This window comes from Protobothrops mucrosquamatus, unplaced genomic scaffold (assembly GCF_001527695.2).
Source record: "Protobothrops mucrosquamatus isolate PMUCROS unplaced genomic scaffold, P.Mucros_1.0 scaffold889, whole genome shotgun sequence".
NCBI lineage: Eukaryota > Metazoa > Chordata > Lepidosauria > Squamata > Viperidae > Protobothrops > Protobothrops mucrosquamatus.
This window is the reverse complement of record NW_015387143.1, coordinates 1-12,763: the sequence shown is the minus strand read 5'-3', so window position 1 is coordinate 12,763 and position 12,763 is coordinate 1. Positions and strand designations below refer to the sequence as shown.

Genomic DNA, 12,763 nt, shown 5'->3' with positions numbered 1-12,763 from the left:
GCGTTATACTCTTAAAGTAACAAAATAAATAAATCTGAATTTGGGAAACCTCATTTGATTTGATTCCCCTCACCCCAACATTTAAACTGATTAGTATCACATACATTGTATGGGTCCTCCAGGCCCCAATTATTTAATTTTTAATTAATTAAAATTCCTGTTTATAGCACTTCACACTGGTCAGGTGGGCAATAGTTGAAGTGATCCAAATATTTTGGAAAGTCACTGATTCTGGAGGTGCAGCATGTAAGAGGACGTTCGTTAATCCTAGTCAAATCAATTCTATCGAAGTGTTTAGAAAGACTTTGCTTTCCATGTGTGGATTGAAGATCAAAGCAACAGGAATGTGCTATTCCTCTTTAAACCAGAGAGCTAGGAATAAAGTCCAGGCAGGTGCACCATTCCATTCTCTGGGTAGATGAGATTTCAGACACACAGCAATGTGGTACTGCTACTGTGGGGGGAAAAGTTTCGTATTTTTGAGAATTTCTAAAATCCTTTTCACTGTGACGGTTGCCAATATACTGGGAATGTAGCCACAGTCTACAGAAACATTATAGCTGCAAAGAAATTGGCAGGAATAAATACGTATGAAAATGCAAAGAGAAAAACATCTGAAAGAATTAAATAGTAGTCCGGTGGGTAGATAGACACACGGATGACCAGGTGTTCGGGGTTCTATTTGCTATCAGGATTCATCTATACCCAATATGAAATATTTGATGATACAACAGAGACCATGTAAAACTGCCCAATACAAAATCCAGGTTTGGGAATCAGAGCACTGGCTATTTCAAACACTTCTTGCCTCTTACGTAGCTACCACTATTTTCCTAATTCAAAGGATAACTACAATTTGCTCTGTTACATCTGCTTTGCTAATCAGAGCATGAAAACCAAACCCTGAGCAAAGTTTCCTCCCTGCTGACGATGCTAGTTACTCATCCAGTTGTAGTTCTTCAACAAATGGCTATCTGTGAATTCACACAGGCTGGTTATGCACCAGTTAAATAAAGCCCTATCTGGAATCTTCCACAACTGTTGTTTAGCAGAAGTTCCATACCCATGTCTACCACACAATTTAATTTAATTTAATTTCTGACTGGCAAGGTAGATCCAAAAGAACAGTCATGAACTGCAGATTGTATGAATTTACAGACAACCAAAGAAGTGAAGCTACACATAATTAACCAGGTCTTTGTTGTGTTCTCTGGGATTCACATAAATAGGTGAGTTATGCTGACCCAAACCGAATACGGCCTTTCCAAAGGCTGCAACTCTCTGGGAATGGAGATAAAAGTGCAGGATGAAAGTAGACAGCTTAGCCCATAAAGTCGTCATGCAGATGCTGTTGCGTTTGTAGAGAGAGCGTGAATCAGAAAAGGGAATGGCAGTTTGGCCATCTCACAGCAAAGCTTAAGGACTGCAAATAGCTATCTAAAGTGATGCTGGGAGGAAAGACCGTATCTTTTTGACGAACTGTAATCGGTGATCATGGAGAAATGGTGCCATCAGTTCGTGTATAAAAGTGAGAGCGCAACAGCATTTGAAGAATAAAATGATGTTTCATAGTGCTGGCAGGTGTGGTGGAATGTGGGCCAGAGCTGGGGGGGGGGGGAGAGGAGGGGACGGCTCTTTCCTAGCAAGCAAAGAGACAAAGAAACTTGAAATTTTTGGTAAGCAGAAAAAGAGGGAAGGTGGACACCCTCTAACACTTTGCAGGGTATATCTAGTATTAGGCAGGTAACTGCTTTAGTCCGGCAAGATTTCTGTCTGTAGGCAAGCAACAAAGCAACTACTCAGAAGTAACTCCTCTTGGTTCCTTGGATCTGACAGCAGCTTAGGAAAAAAGATAGAATGTAGGATGTTTTAATTCAATCAAGGTTTGATTTTGAAAGAGAGGAACTATCTTAAAAAGACCTGCTCTGACTTGACCTGGAGATATCAGAGAACTGAAGCCTCCAAGTTCTAAAGCTTATGGAGTTAAGATGTGGATGGAAATTTATCCCTGACGAACAAAGAAGTTGAGTCAGCTTGAAATTGGGAGTTATTCTTAATAAGCAAACAAGAGAAAAAGTGCAGTAGTTGCCAAGATCACAAAAACAAGTAACAATCACCTCTAGGTGAGATGAGTAGCATACAAGTCTAATTACAAACACAAACAAACAAACAAATGTAGTGGGTTGTATCCTGATTTTTATCAAAACTCTTGAAAGACCATTCAAAAGCTCCATGTACAACTAGGATTGAGCAGGTTGGATATATCATTATCTGATGTTATATTTATTATTTATTAGACAAATTTATAACTATTTGGAACAACTATTTTAAGAGGCTTGACCTGTTTTTACTGCAGGTTTAGAGGCTGTTGGACAACTATTCTGCTTTACTGCAGGGAACTTTAGAAACGTTCCCAAAGGATGCATTCAGGTCTCTGGGATCCTAATATGTGGATTATTTTCTGATTTCTTTAGTTCTATGGTATATTCTTATCTGTTGTTAGTTGTTCTGTCCCAGCCTACGAGTCCTTGTTATGCTCACAAGGAGAAACCCCTCTTCCAAGAAACAGGCAGGAACCGCAAGAAAAAACCAACCCCTTTTATTCTCACAGACCTGAGTCAATGTCCAAGGCAAACAAACACAGTCCACAGAAACTTGATCCTCAACATGAACGGTTGCCTTCAGCAACCAGCACCTCCCACACCTTCGCTTTTCTTGCCTGCGCTTTCGTGCATCCTGGATTTGTCCCAACTGTTCTTCATCACTGTCCAACTCAGGCTTCCAGCACAGCTGTGTCTCAGCCTGAGTGCAAATAGAGGGGCCAGGCTCCTCATCCAACTCTAAGTCTTGGAGCTACTCAGAGCCTTCCTCTGACTCTAATGTCACTCCACGGCCCTCCTTCTCATCTGATTCCTCAGACTCAGCTGCCGGATCCACTGGCTGGCAAGGAATCACAACACTATTCTGCACCGCAGGACCCTTCCCCCGGGTCTGCTGGGCCGGATACGGTCGTGAAGGGAACTGTTCGTGGAACGCTGTCACCAAGGCAGGAGCATGGACAGTGGTCGCATCCTTCCAGATGAACTCCTCCGGTCCATAGCCCTTCCACTCAATCAAATATTGAAATCGCCCTTTCAGCCAATGGGAGTCTCGAATATTGGTGATCTCATACTTGGGAGCGCTGTCTTCGTCATGTTGTTCTGGTAGGGGATGTTCTGATCGTCGGAGTGGACATGCCGGTTGCTCTGGGACCAATAGAGACTAGTGAAAGACCGGATGTACCCGTAACAACCGTGGCAAAGGTAACCGATAAGCGACCGGGTTGATGACAGTTTTGATAGGGAACGGTCCTAGGTACCGGTGGTCTAGTTTCTTGGCAGGCCGGTTTGACAGCAGGTTCCTGGTTGACAGCCACACCCGATCTCCCACCATTAATGTAGGAATATCTTGCCTGGACCGATCGGCAACCTTCTTGTAAACCGCCTTGGCCTTATCTAATTGTCACTGCACCAATTGATGGATAGCCCGTAACTCGGTTAGATATTCATTAGCTGCAGGAACTGGCGAGTCGAGCTGCGAGAGGGGAAAAAGCTAGGGATGATACCCCACTGGCCAGGAACGGTGTCATATGCGTGGAGGTGTGCTGTGAGTTGTTAAACGTGAACTCAGCTACCGCAAGATAGTCCGACCAATTGTCCTGTTGCTGATTCTCATAACAGCGCAGGTATTGTTCTAGGATTCTGATTACTTTCTCAGTCCCGATAGGCAGATTTTTACGTCTAGGGCTTTCATCAACCCCTTCCAGAAACAGGCCGTAAATTGAGCCTCTCTATCTGAAACAATCCTATCAGGGAGGCCGTGCAGCCAGAAAACCTGCTGGATGAACATGCAAATGGTGGCGCGGGCTGACGGCAAGCCACGGCAAGGAATGAAATGCACCATCTTGGTCAGCATGTCCATCACAAATACCGTCGTGAAGCCAGAAGATGGGGGTAAGTCCGTCATGGCTACTGCCCCCCAGGGTCTTTCAGGCGTCGGAAGGGCTGAAGTAGACCTGGTGGGGCCCCCGTCGCTGACTTGGCCTGCCTAAACTGTATACAAGACGTGACATAGGCCTGGACGTACTCGGGGCCACCAGAATATACGGGAGACCAAGTTCAGTGACTTGAACTGGCCAAAATGCCCCGCCACCGGATTATCATGACATTGGCTGAGAATGAGCCCTCTGAGTGGCCCTCCTGGAACATAGAGCTGATCACGATATTTTAGGAGTCCATCCGTGACGGTCCATGGGGAGTCTGGCCCCAACTCCTCCCTTCGTTGAGCCACCCATGCATCATGTTGTTGTGCCTCCCGAATCCAAGCCCGTACATCTATTGGCTCCCAAACTGCAGAGAAAGATTCTACGGGGAGAACTGTCCTGGGCAGTTCTTGTTTTCTGTACGGGAATATTCTGGCTTCCTTGACAGAGCATCTGCTCTTTGGTTGCGACCGCTTGGTATGTAGATAATGCGGAAATTGAACCTAGCGAAGAAGAGAGACCACCGAATCTGTCGTTGATTCAATTTCCGGATGGTCTGCAAGCTTTCCAGATTCTTGTGGTCCGTCTGGACTTCAATTTGATGCCGAGCCCTTTCCAAATGATGCCTCTAGGCCTCAAATGCCACTTTGATGGCCAATAGCTCCTTCTCCCAGACAGTGTAGTTGCGCTCGGCCGGATTCAGTTTCCACATGTAGTACATGCAAGGAAAGAGGGCACCGCCGGGTGCATTAGCCTAGAGTAACACTGCTCCAATGGCAATGTCAGAGGCATTCGCTTCCACGACAAATGGCCGTTGCGGGTCAGGATGTTTCAAGATGGGTTCTTCATGAAGGCTTCCTTTCAAGCCTGAAAAGCCTGTTGCTCCGGGATATCCCAATGAAACCGGGTCTTTTTCTGCAGGAGCTGAGTGAGGGGCGCAGTCATGGAAGCAAAACCGGGGATTGCCAACTACGCAGAGACTCAACCTTGCTCGGCTCCATGGCGATGTCCTCAGGAGAAATGCGGTGACCTAGGAAATCAATGGTCATTTGATAGAATTGGCATTTCTCCAGTTTGGCATACAAACGATGATCTCGGAGCCATTGCAGGATGTGACGGAGATGCTGGTGGTGCGTCTCCCGTGAAAGGGAATAGATCAGAATGTCATCCAAATAGATCACGACAAACTGATCTAACAGATCCCAGAATATGTCGTTCATGAAGTGTTGAAAAACTGCAGGGGCATTGGTCATCCCAAACGGCATCACTGTATACTTGAAGTGCCCACACCGGGTGCCAAACGCTGTCTTCCACTCATCACCCGACCGAATCCTAACGAGATTGTAGGCTCCTCTCAAGTCCAATTTCGTGAAGATTTTTGCCTCCCGGAGCCATTCCAGAAGTTCAGGGATGAGGGGCAGCGGGTATCGATTACCTACCGTAATGGCATTAAATTTTCGATAGTCACAGCAAAGCCTCAATTCTCCGGACTTCTTTTTTACAAAGAGCACTGGTGCAGACACTGGTGAAGATGAGGGCCGAATAAAACCCCGAGCCAAATTTTTGTCCAGAAAGTCGCGCAACGCAGCCAACTCAGGGTCCCACTGGGAAAGGCGCGTCAGGAACTAAGTCGATGGGGCAGTCATATGGCCTGTGTGGAGACAATTGATCCACCTCAGTCTTGCTGAACACATCAGCATAAGTTGCTAGTTCGGAGGGCAGAGAGACCCCTGGGGGACTCACCACCTGGCCGGCAGACTTGGTGGGTGTGGTCCACACACTGTAAACTTGGAAAGGTGACCAGGTTCTGGGACCAATAAATCCGTGGGTCATGCATCCGGAGCCACGCCATTCCCAAGACCATGGGGAAATGCAGGTCAGAGGTTATGTAAAACTGAATAGCCTCCTCATGCAAGCTGATGGCCATACCCAACAGTTGCGTGGCAGCCTTAAATGGCACTCGGCCATCAATAGTCTCTACTAACAGAGGCGGTTCCACTGGGCATTGGGGAAAAGCCCATTTGGCCACAAATACTGTGTCCATAAAGTTTGTGGTGGCCCCAGAGTCGACCAAAGCATGTACCTGTGGCTTCCCGGGGAGGATCAAGCGTGCCGCCAGTATCAAATGCCGTGGAGGTCTGAGTGCAGCATCCGAAGGACATTGCTCAGTGTTGGGGGAAGCCCGACCCAAAATGTCTTTTAGGTTGGGCTCAGGACGTTTCCCGATGAGGTTGCTTTTGCGGAGCAGGCTCGGTAGCTGACGCCCCTTGTCACTTCTTGGGGCAGAAGGCGGCCAAATGTCCAGGGTCCCCACAGTAGAAACACAACCCCCCCTGAAAGTTGTCTATTCATTTCTGCCATTGATAGGCGAGGTCTGACAACACCTAACTGCATAGGCTCCTCCCGCAGAACCGGAGTCTCACGCACAACTGGGGCCGCCTGGGTCTCTGGAGTGGCACGACAACTCCCACGCTGCTGCAGCCGAGTGTCAATCCGCAAACAGAGATGGATCAACCCATTGAGGTCTGGGGGAACATCGACACGGGCCAGCTCGTCCAACAGCTCCTCCGACAAGCCATCCTGGAAAGCGTCCATGAGTGCAGCTTCGTTCCAGTCTGAATCCTAGCTAAGCAGCTGAAACTCACTGATATATCCCTGTAAAGGGTGTTGGCCCTGCCTCAGAGCTTTCAGGCATCGGATAGCGGTCTGCATCTTAATGGGGTCCTCATACATAAGACGCATATAGTCACAAAACCCCCCAAAATTATCCAACCACGGACTAGGCTGGGCTAGCAGGGGGTGTGCCCCACGAGCTGCAGCACCAGAGAGGAGGCTGATCATAAACCCCACTTTATCACGGTCAGTGGGGAAGTCAGCCGCTCTCAGGCTGATAAAGAGCTGGCATTGGCCCAAAAAAGCTGGAAACATCTCCAGAGTGCCATCAAATTTGTCAGGCACTACGACTGGACACTTACTTCGGGGTTCTGGAGCAGCAGAAGTGGAGGCTTGAAGCTGAGCAACTTAAGCTGCCAGCAAAGCCAGCTGCTGGGAGAGCTGGGCATTCTCCGCACGTAACTGCTCCATGGTAATAGGGGGTAGAAGGCCGAAGGCAAACTGTTCTGTCCCATCCTACGTGAGTCCTTGTTATGCTCACAAGGAGAAACCCCTCTTCCAAGAAACAGGCAGGAACCGCAAGAAAAAACCAACCCCTTTTATTCTCACAGACCTGAGTCAATGTCCAAGGCAAACAAACACAGTCCACAGAAAGTCGATCCTCGACACAAATGGTTGCCTTTGGCAACCAGCACCTCCCACACCTTCCCTTTTATAATTTAGCCAAGGCGTGGCTTCCTAATGCCTTCTCCTTTGCCTTTGGAGCCGCCCCATTGCATTCCTACTCGCTTTTCTTGCCTGCGCTTTCGTGCATCCTGGATTTGACCCAACTGTTCTTCATCACTGTCCAACTCAGGCTCCCAGCACAGCTGTGTCTCAGCCTAAGTGCGAGTAGAGGGGCCAGGCTCCTCATCCGACTGTAAGTCTTGGAGCTCCTCAGAGCCTTCCTCTGACTCTAATGTCACTCCAGGCCCCTCCTCCTCATCTGATTCCTCAGACTCAGCTGCCGGATCCACTGGCTGGCGAGGAATCACAACATTAGCTTCCCAAAATGTTTATGACAATACGGGGGGGCGGGAGGAAGAGATATCAAACAAACAAACAACCAAGGTAGGATCTGTAGACACCTACAGTGCATTCAGAAAGTATTCAGACCCTCTTCACTTTTGTCAATTTTGTTATGCTGCAACCTGATTCTACAGTTGTTGAAATTTGTTTATTTATTTCTCATTAATCTACACTCAGTACCCCATAATGATAAAGTAAAAGCAGAATTTTAGAAATGTCTGTAAATTTTTAAAAAGAAAAAAACTGAAATATCACACTGGCATTAGTATTCAGACCGTTTGCTCAATACTTTGTTGAAGCATCTTTGGCAGCAATTACAGCCTTGAGTCTTTTTTGGGTATGACGCGACAAACTTTGCACACCTGGATTAGGGGATTTTCTGCCATTCTTCCTTGCAAATCCTCTGAAGCTCAGGTTGGATGGCGTGAAAATTCTTTTTCGTTTTGTTATTATGGGGTACTGAGTGTAGATTAATGAGAAAAAAATGAATTTCAACAACTGTAGAATCAGGCTGCAACATAACATAATTGACAAAAGTGAAGGGAGGTCTGAATACTTTCTGAATGCACTGTATGTCTTATTATTTGCATCCCTCATTTCCTCTTCAGGGAATCTAAATTTTAATTTTCAAAAATTCCTTTAAATTGTAACTTTCAGAAACAGATTTCTATATTTTTCCTCTTGCCTTTTACGGTATCAAGTACATTTTAAACAAAGTAATGTTTTTAAAAAAACATACCTCTATATCTTGTATTATCTTTGGATACAGTGACCTATAAAATGAATTAGGAGGGCCATCGGTGGGTCTGTTTTTAAACAGGTACTGATCCCTGTAAAACAGTAAGAAGAAAGAGAGGTTTATATTTTCCATACAGAAATAAAAAATGTTTGAATTGATTCTATGGATATCAGCGACATACTGACATTGTAAAGCCATCTCCAAATTCTGAATACCACTAACTTTTAATTAATTCTGTTGCGCTGCTTGAAAAAATTAGTCACACTGATTGCCCTCCAATGAACCTACCACCAAGTTTAACATTCTTACCTTATTCTGTGTTTTTTATTCTTATTTTATAAAATCTCCATTCTAAAAAGCAACACCCAAAGAGCCAAACTGAGAATACAATTGTCCACATTTTTCTTTTAGTTAAATCCGCACATAGAATTAAAACTTAAAAGTTCTACTTTTGATTCTGTTCCCACACCTGTAAAACTATTATTGGCCTAGGGCAGGGGTAGGCAACCTTGGCTCTTTTATGACTCGTGGACTTCAACTCCCAGAATTCCTGAGCCAGCATGGCTCAGCTTGGAAACCTCCCCCTTTCCCCTCAGTATGGCTGGCTCAGGAATTCTGGGAGTTGAAGTCCACGAGTCATAACAGAGCCAAGGTTGCCTACCCCTGCCCTAGAGAGAAATTGGCTTGGGTAGCTGAATGCAATTGGAGATGTATTCTCATCTCCCTGAAGCTTAGACACTACTTTCCATGTCTTTAACACAAAGAGCAGCATGGAAGGCTATGCATGTTCTTTCTGTAATTAAATACTAATAGTTCTGTTGCCTACAAAATACAAAGCCCCCCCCCGCATTGACTTTATTAGCAGACCTCAATGAAATACGCACTCAAAGAGGACGATCAAAGCCAAATCAAGAACCAAAAAGACAGAGAAAGAACTGGAGTACATACTTCTTAACTCAGAATTGCATTGCATTGTCTTCTACCTTTACCACCATTACTGCCCAATCAGACCAGGTGTGCTCAATACATTAGGGAGGTTATTTCCATTCCGAAGGAGGAAGCATTGTTTATTCCTTTTGCACAGATACATACCAGCACCGCCTTTCTGAGAGCCCCTTCCAGAGTGGATCAGTTCGTACCATTCTCTCAATAAGCTTCTTCCAAAGCATTCCTTCTGAAATAACCCGCTGCCATTCCTTACAAACCAATTCAGCTGCACAGAGTGATCTGGCATCTAGGTAGGAGAGGATATTTTCTGCTATGTGATCTAAGCCTTGCTCTATAAAGAGAGAGACAGAGAGAGAGAGAGAGAGAGAGAGAAGAATTGCCAATCCTTGTGAAACAAACACTTTAAAATCTGCAATGCTTTTCAAACCGTGAAACTGTTGGAATTTGGGATTGCAGATAAATGCCATGTCATGCACACAAAGTACTCCACAGAATGCTATGATTCAATGCTATAAAGAACTGAAGGTGCCTCCACCCCCAAATAAGATCTTTTGGACCCCTGCGTGTTACCTGAAATATATGTGTGGCTGGGAACAGGAGAGCTGCTTTAAACACGATCAAAGGAAAAAATGTTCATTATTTTTTTTTGATGGTATTCGGCTCACAATTTTCAGCCACTTTTTTAACATGTGATTTGTTGAATGAATATAGTAGCTGGATTGGAGTACCACATTAAGATAGCGGTGTATAAAATGAAAAATCACACTGGGCTTTGTTTAGCGTGCTGAGAAATGTTCTCCAAAGCTGATCAAGGCCAAGTCCCAAAATAGGCCTGATTTTTTTGGGGGGGAGGGAAGTAATTAAGGATTGAAGTGGGTATCTTAGACTCCCCAAAGTCTCCCCAAAGTCTCCCCACCTTGATTCTTGGGAGACCTGGGATTACCCTCCAAAAGCTGCCGATGACTGCACTTTTTCTACCCTATGCGCTAAGCTGTAATAAAAGAGTTGATCTATTATCCTAAGCCAAAAGCAAAGAACATAACACATGGAGCACTATTGCACGGTTCTCTGAATCTCGGCCTTTTATTTTTTATGCACGTGGGTTACCAAGTAGGGGAAAAGTTATTATCAAAAATGAACCCAATTGTTTATTATTTAAAAAAAAAACCTACATCCTTTATTTATAACTAGAATAATCTGGGATACAGACTCTTAATTTATGTTATAAAAATATGTTTTGCTACATCATGGTTTTCCTACAGAAATGACAAAGATAACAAGCACTTAGAACAAAAGTCAAGGAATCTCTGTTAGAAGGGCTTGCATTGCAAAATTAACATTTCAGAGCACGCGCGCGCGCACGCACACACACGCACACACACACACACGCACTGCAACCAAGTAATCACATTTTGAATTGCTGCATGGTTCAATCCAATACTAAACATGCCAATCTCAAACATTAATTGGGCAAGGGCACTGATCAAACAAAAAGTAGCTCCGGTTTGACAGGCATCATCCATTCCTAGAAATACTGTAATAAGGCAGGATTCCAACACTATTCAATGAAGGTACAGGTGAATGTTTCCCTTAGAGCAGTGGTGGCGAACCTATGGCACGCGTGCCAGAGGCGGCACGTGGAGCCCTCTCTGTGGGCACACGTGCCGTTGCTCCAGCCTCGCCTCCCCCACGACCCCCTCCTCACCAGCAGCCCCCCTGGAGGAGAGTCGCCCCCGAGCGTGGCCCACACGGAGCAGGGCAGCCAAGGACATGGCAGCCAGGCAGCGTAGACAAGACTCTGCCCTCATGCCCCATCCCGCACAGTTGATGCTGCGGGGTGCGGGCAGAGGGCGTGGCCGCCATGGTGCTGCTGGACTGCCTGGGCAATCTGCGGTGGGCCCTGGAGGTGGTGAGTGGCCCTGCGGGCAGGTGGGGTGGGAGACGGGGGGGGGGACAGAGTAGGAGCGGGGCAGGGGGTGGAGTGGGGGCAGGGCCAGTTTTTGGGCACTCGGTCTCTAAAAGGTTCGCCATCACTGCTTTAGAGCATTATTCCTTGACCAAATTTGCCAGGACAAATGAATCCTGCATTAGTCTTGGCCAGCATAAAACAGCTCTTGGGAGCTTTGCTTCTTTTCATCTGACTAAGGAGATCATCTAAAGCAGATCAATTTGGCTGCTAGTTCAAAAGGGTTTTATAGCTTTAGCTGCGCGAAAGTTAGAATTCATGTTTATTACCCTGGGCTCCAAAACATGCATTTGATCAAAGAATTATATATCCCTTTAAAAAAGGCGGGCAATTTATGATCCATAGGACCCCACAAAAACCTTAGATCACAGAGTCAATATCTGGCAGCAAAATGACAAATTTTCAGCAATGCCATTCTCTCTCTACCACCTATACAGGCTGAGAGCTGAAGCCTCTACCTCCCATTCCCATTCTCAACCACTCTCCAAATTACAGTCCTGATGCTTCAGGAGATGTCTTCATAGATTACTGTGATCCTCAAAAATTTGGCTCCCATTTCCTCAAATAACTCAAATACCTAGGGTGGGGAGAAGGCATCAAAAATATCTTTGTAGATTTTAGTCAAGAAGTGTCATGGGGTGAGTAGGGCAAGGCTAAAGTACTGTGAGAGTTAAATCTTATATAGTTATTGAAAAACAAGATCAGCACAAATCCAGCTATTGTTAAGACAAAAAAGAGAAGATAACTGGGCATAAGTATGTCCTTATACAAAATCATTTTCTCATGTTTCCACAAAATATGGTCCTCAAAACAGACCATATGCTAAGCACTTTCTTTGTACCTGCATTTGCATGTATTAAAGTTTCTCCATCCACTCTCTCTCTCTCTTTTTTTTTAGTAAACATCCCATCAAGCAACAAAAGGTTATATACCTGCTCTAGGTTTTTTTTGCCATTTATATTTAACATGCCGTCATTGATTCCATATTCTCTGTCAAACACAATTGCCTTAGTCCAGTGGTTCTCAACCTTTTTAATGCCGGGACCCCAACCGGTTGTAAGTCGAAGACTAAACCGGTCGTAAGACGAGGACTAAACCGGTCATACGTCGAGGACTAAACCGGTCGTAAGTCGAGGACTACCCAACCGGTCGTAAGTCGAGGACTTTCCCTGCCCGGGAGCGCCGCACATGCGTGGTTCCGCCCCCTGCGCTGGCCGAGGCGTAGCTGGCAAGCGGCAGAGACGGAGCAGGCCGACCACCAGCTGGCCCAGCCCAAGGGAGGTAAGGCACCCTCCGGAAAAGGGGAAAAAAATGGCGGACAAAAAAAAATGGTGGACAGCCTTGCTTGGCGACCCCCGTGAAATGGTCGATCGACCCCAAATGGGGTCCCGACCCACAGGTTGAGAAC

The 12,763-nt window shown here is 45.8% G+C and overlaps 1 protein-coding gene across 1 annotated transcript in view; it reads right to left on the bottom strand.

Annotated features, from left to right (window-relative positions):
* FBXW11 (F-box and WD repeat domain containing 11) overlaps nt 1–9,720 on the bottom strand; it is a gene marked incomplete at its 5' end in the record, with an annotated part of 19,491 nt that extends 9,771 nt beyond the window's left edge. The window contains 2 exons of the mRNA XM_015819292.1: nt 8,442–8,532; nt 9,534–9,720. Coding sequence (XP_015674778.1) covers nt 8,442–8,532; nt 9,534–9,720 — 278 coding nt within the window. The remainder of the gene's footprint in view (nt 1–8,441; nt 8,533–9,533) is intronic.
* Nucleotides 9,721–12,763: the final 3,043 nt, after the last annotated feature.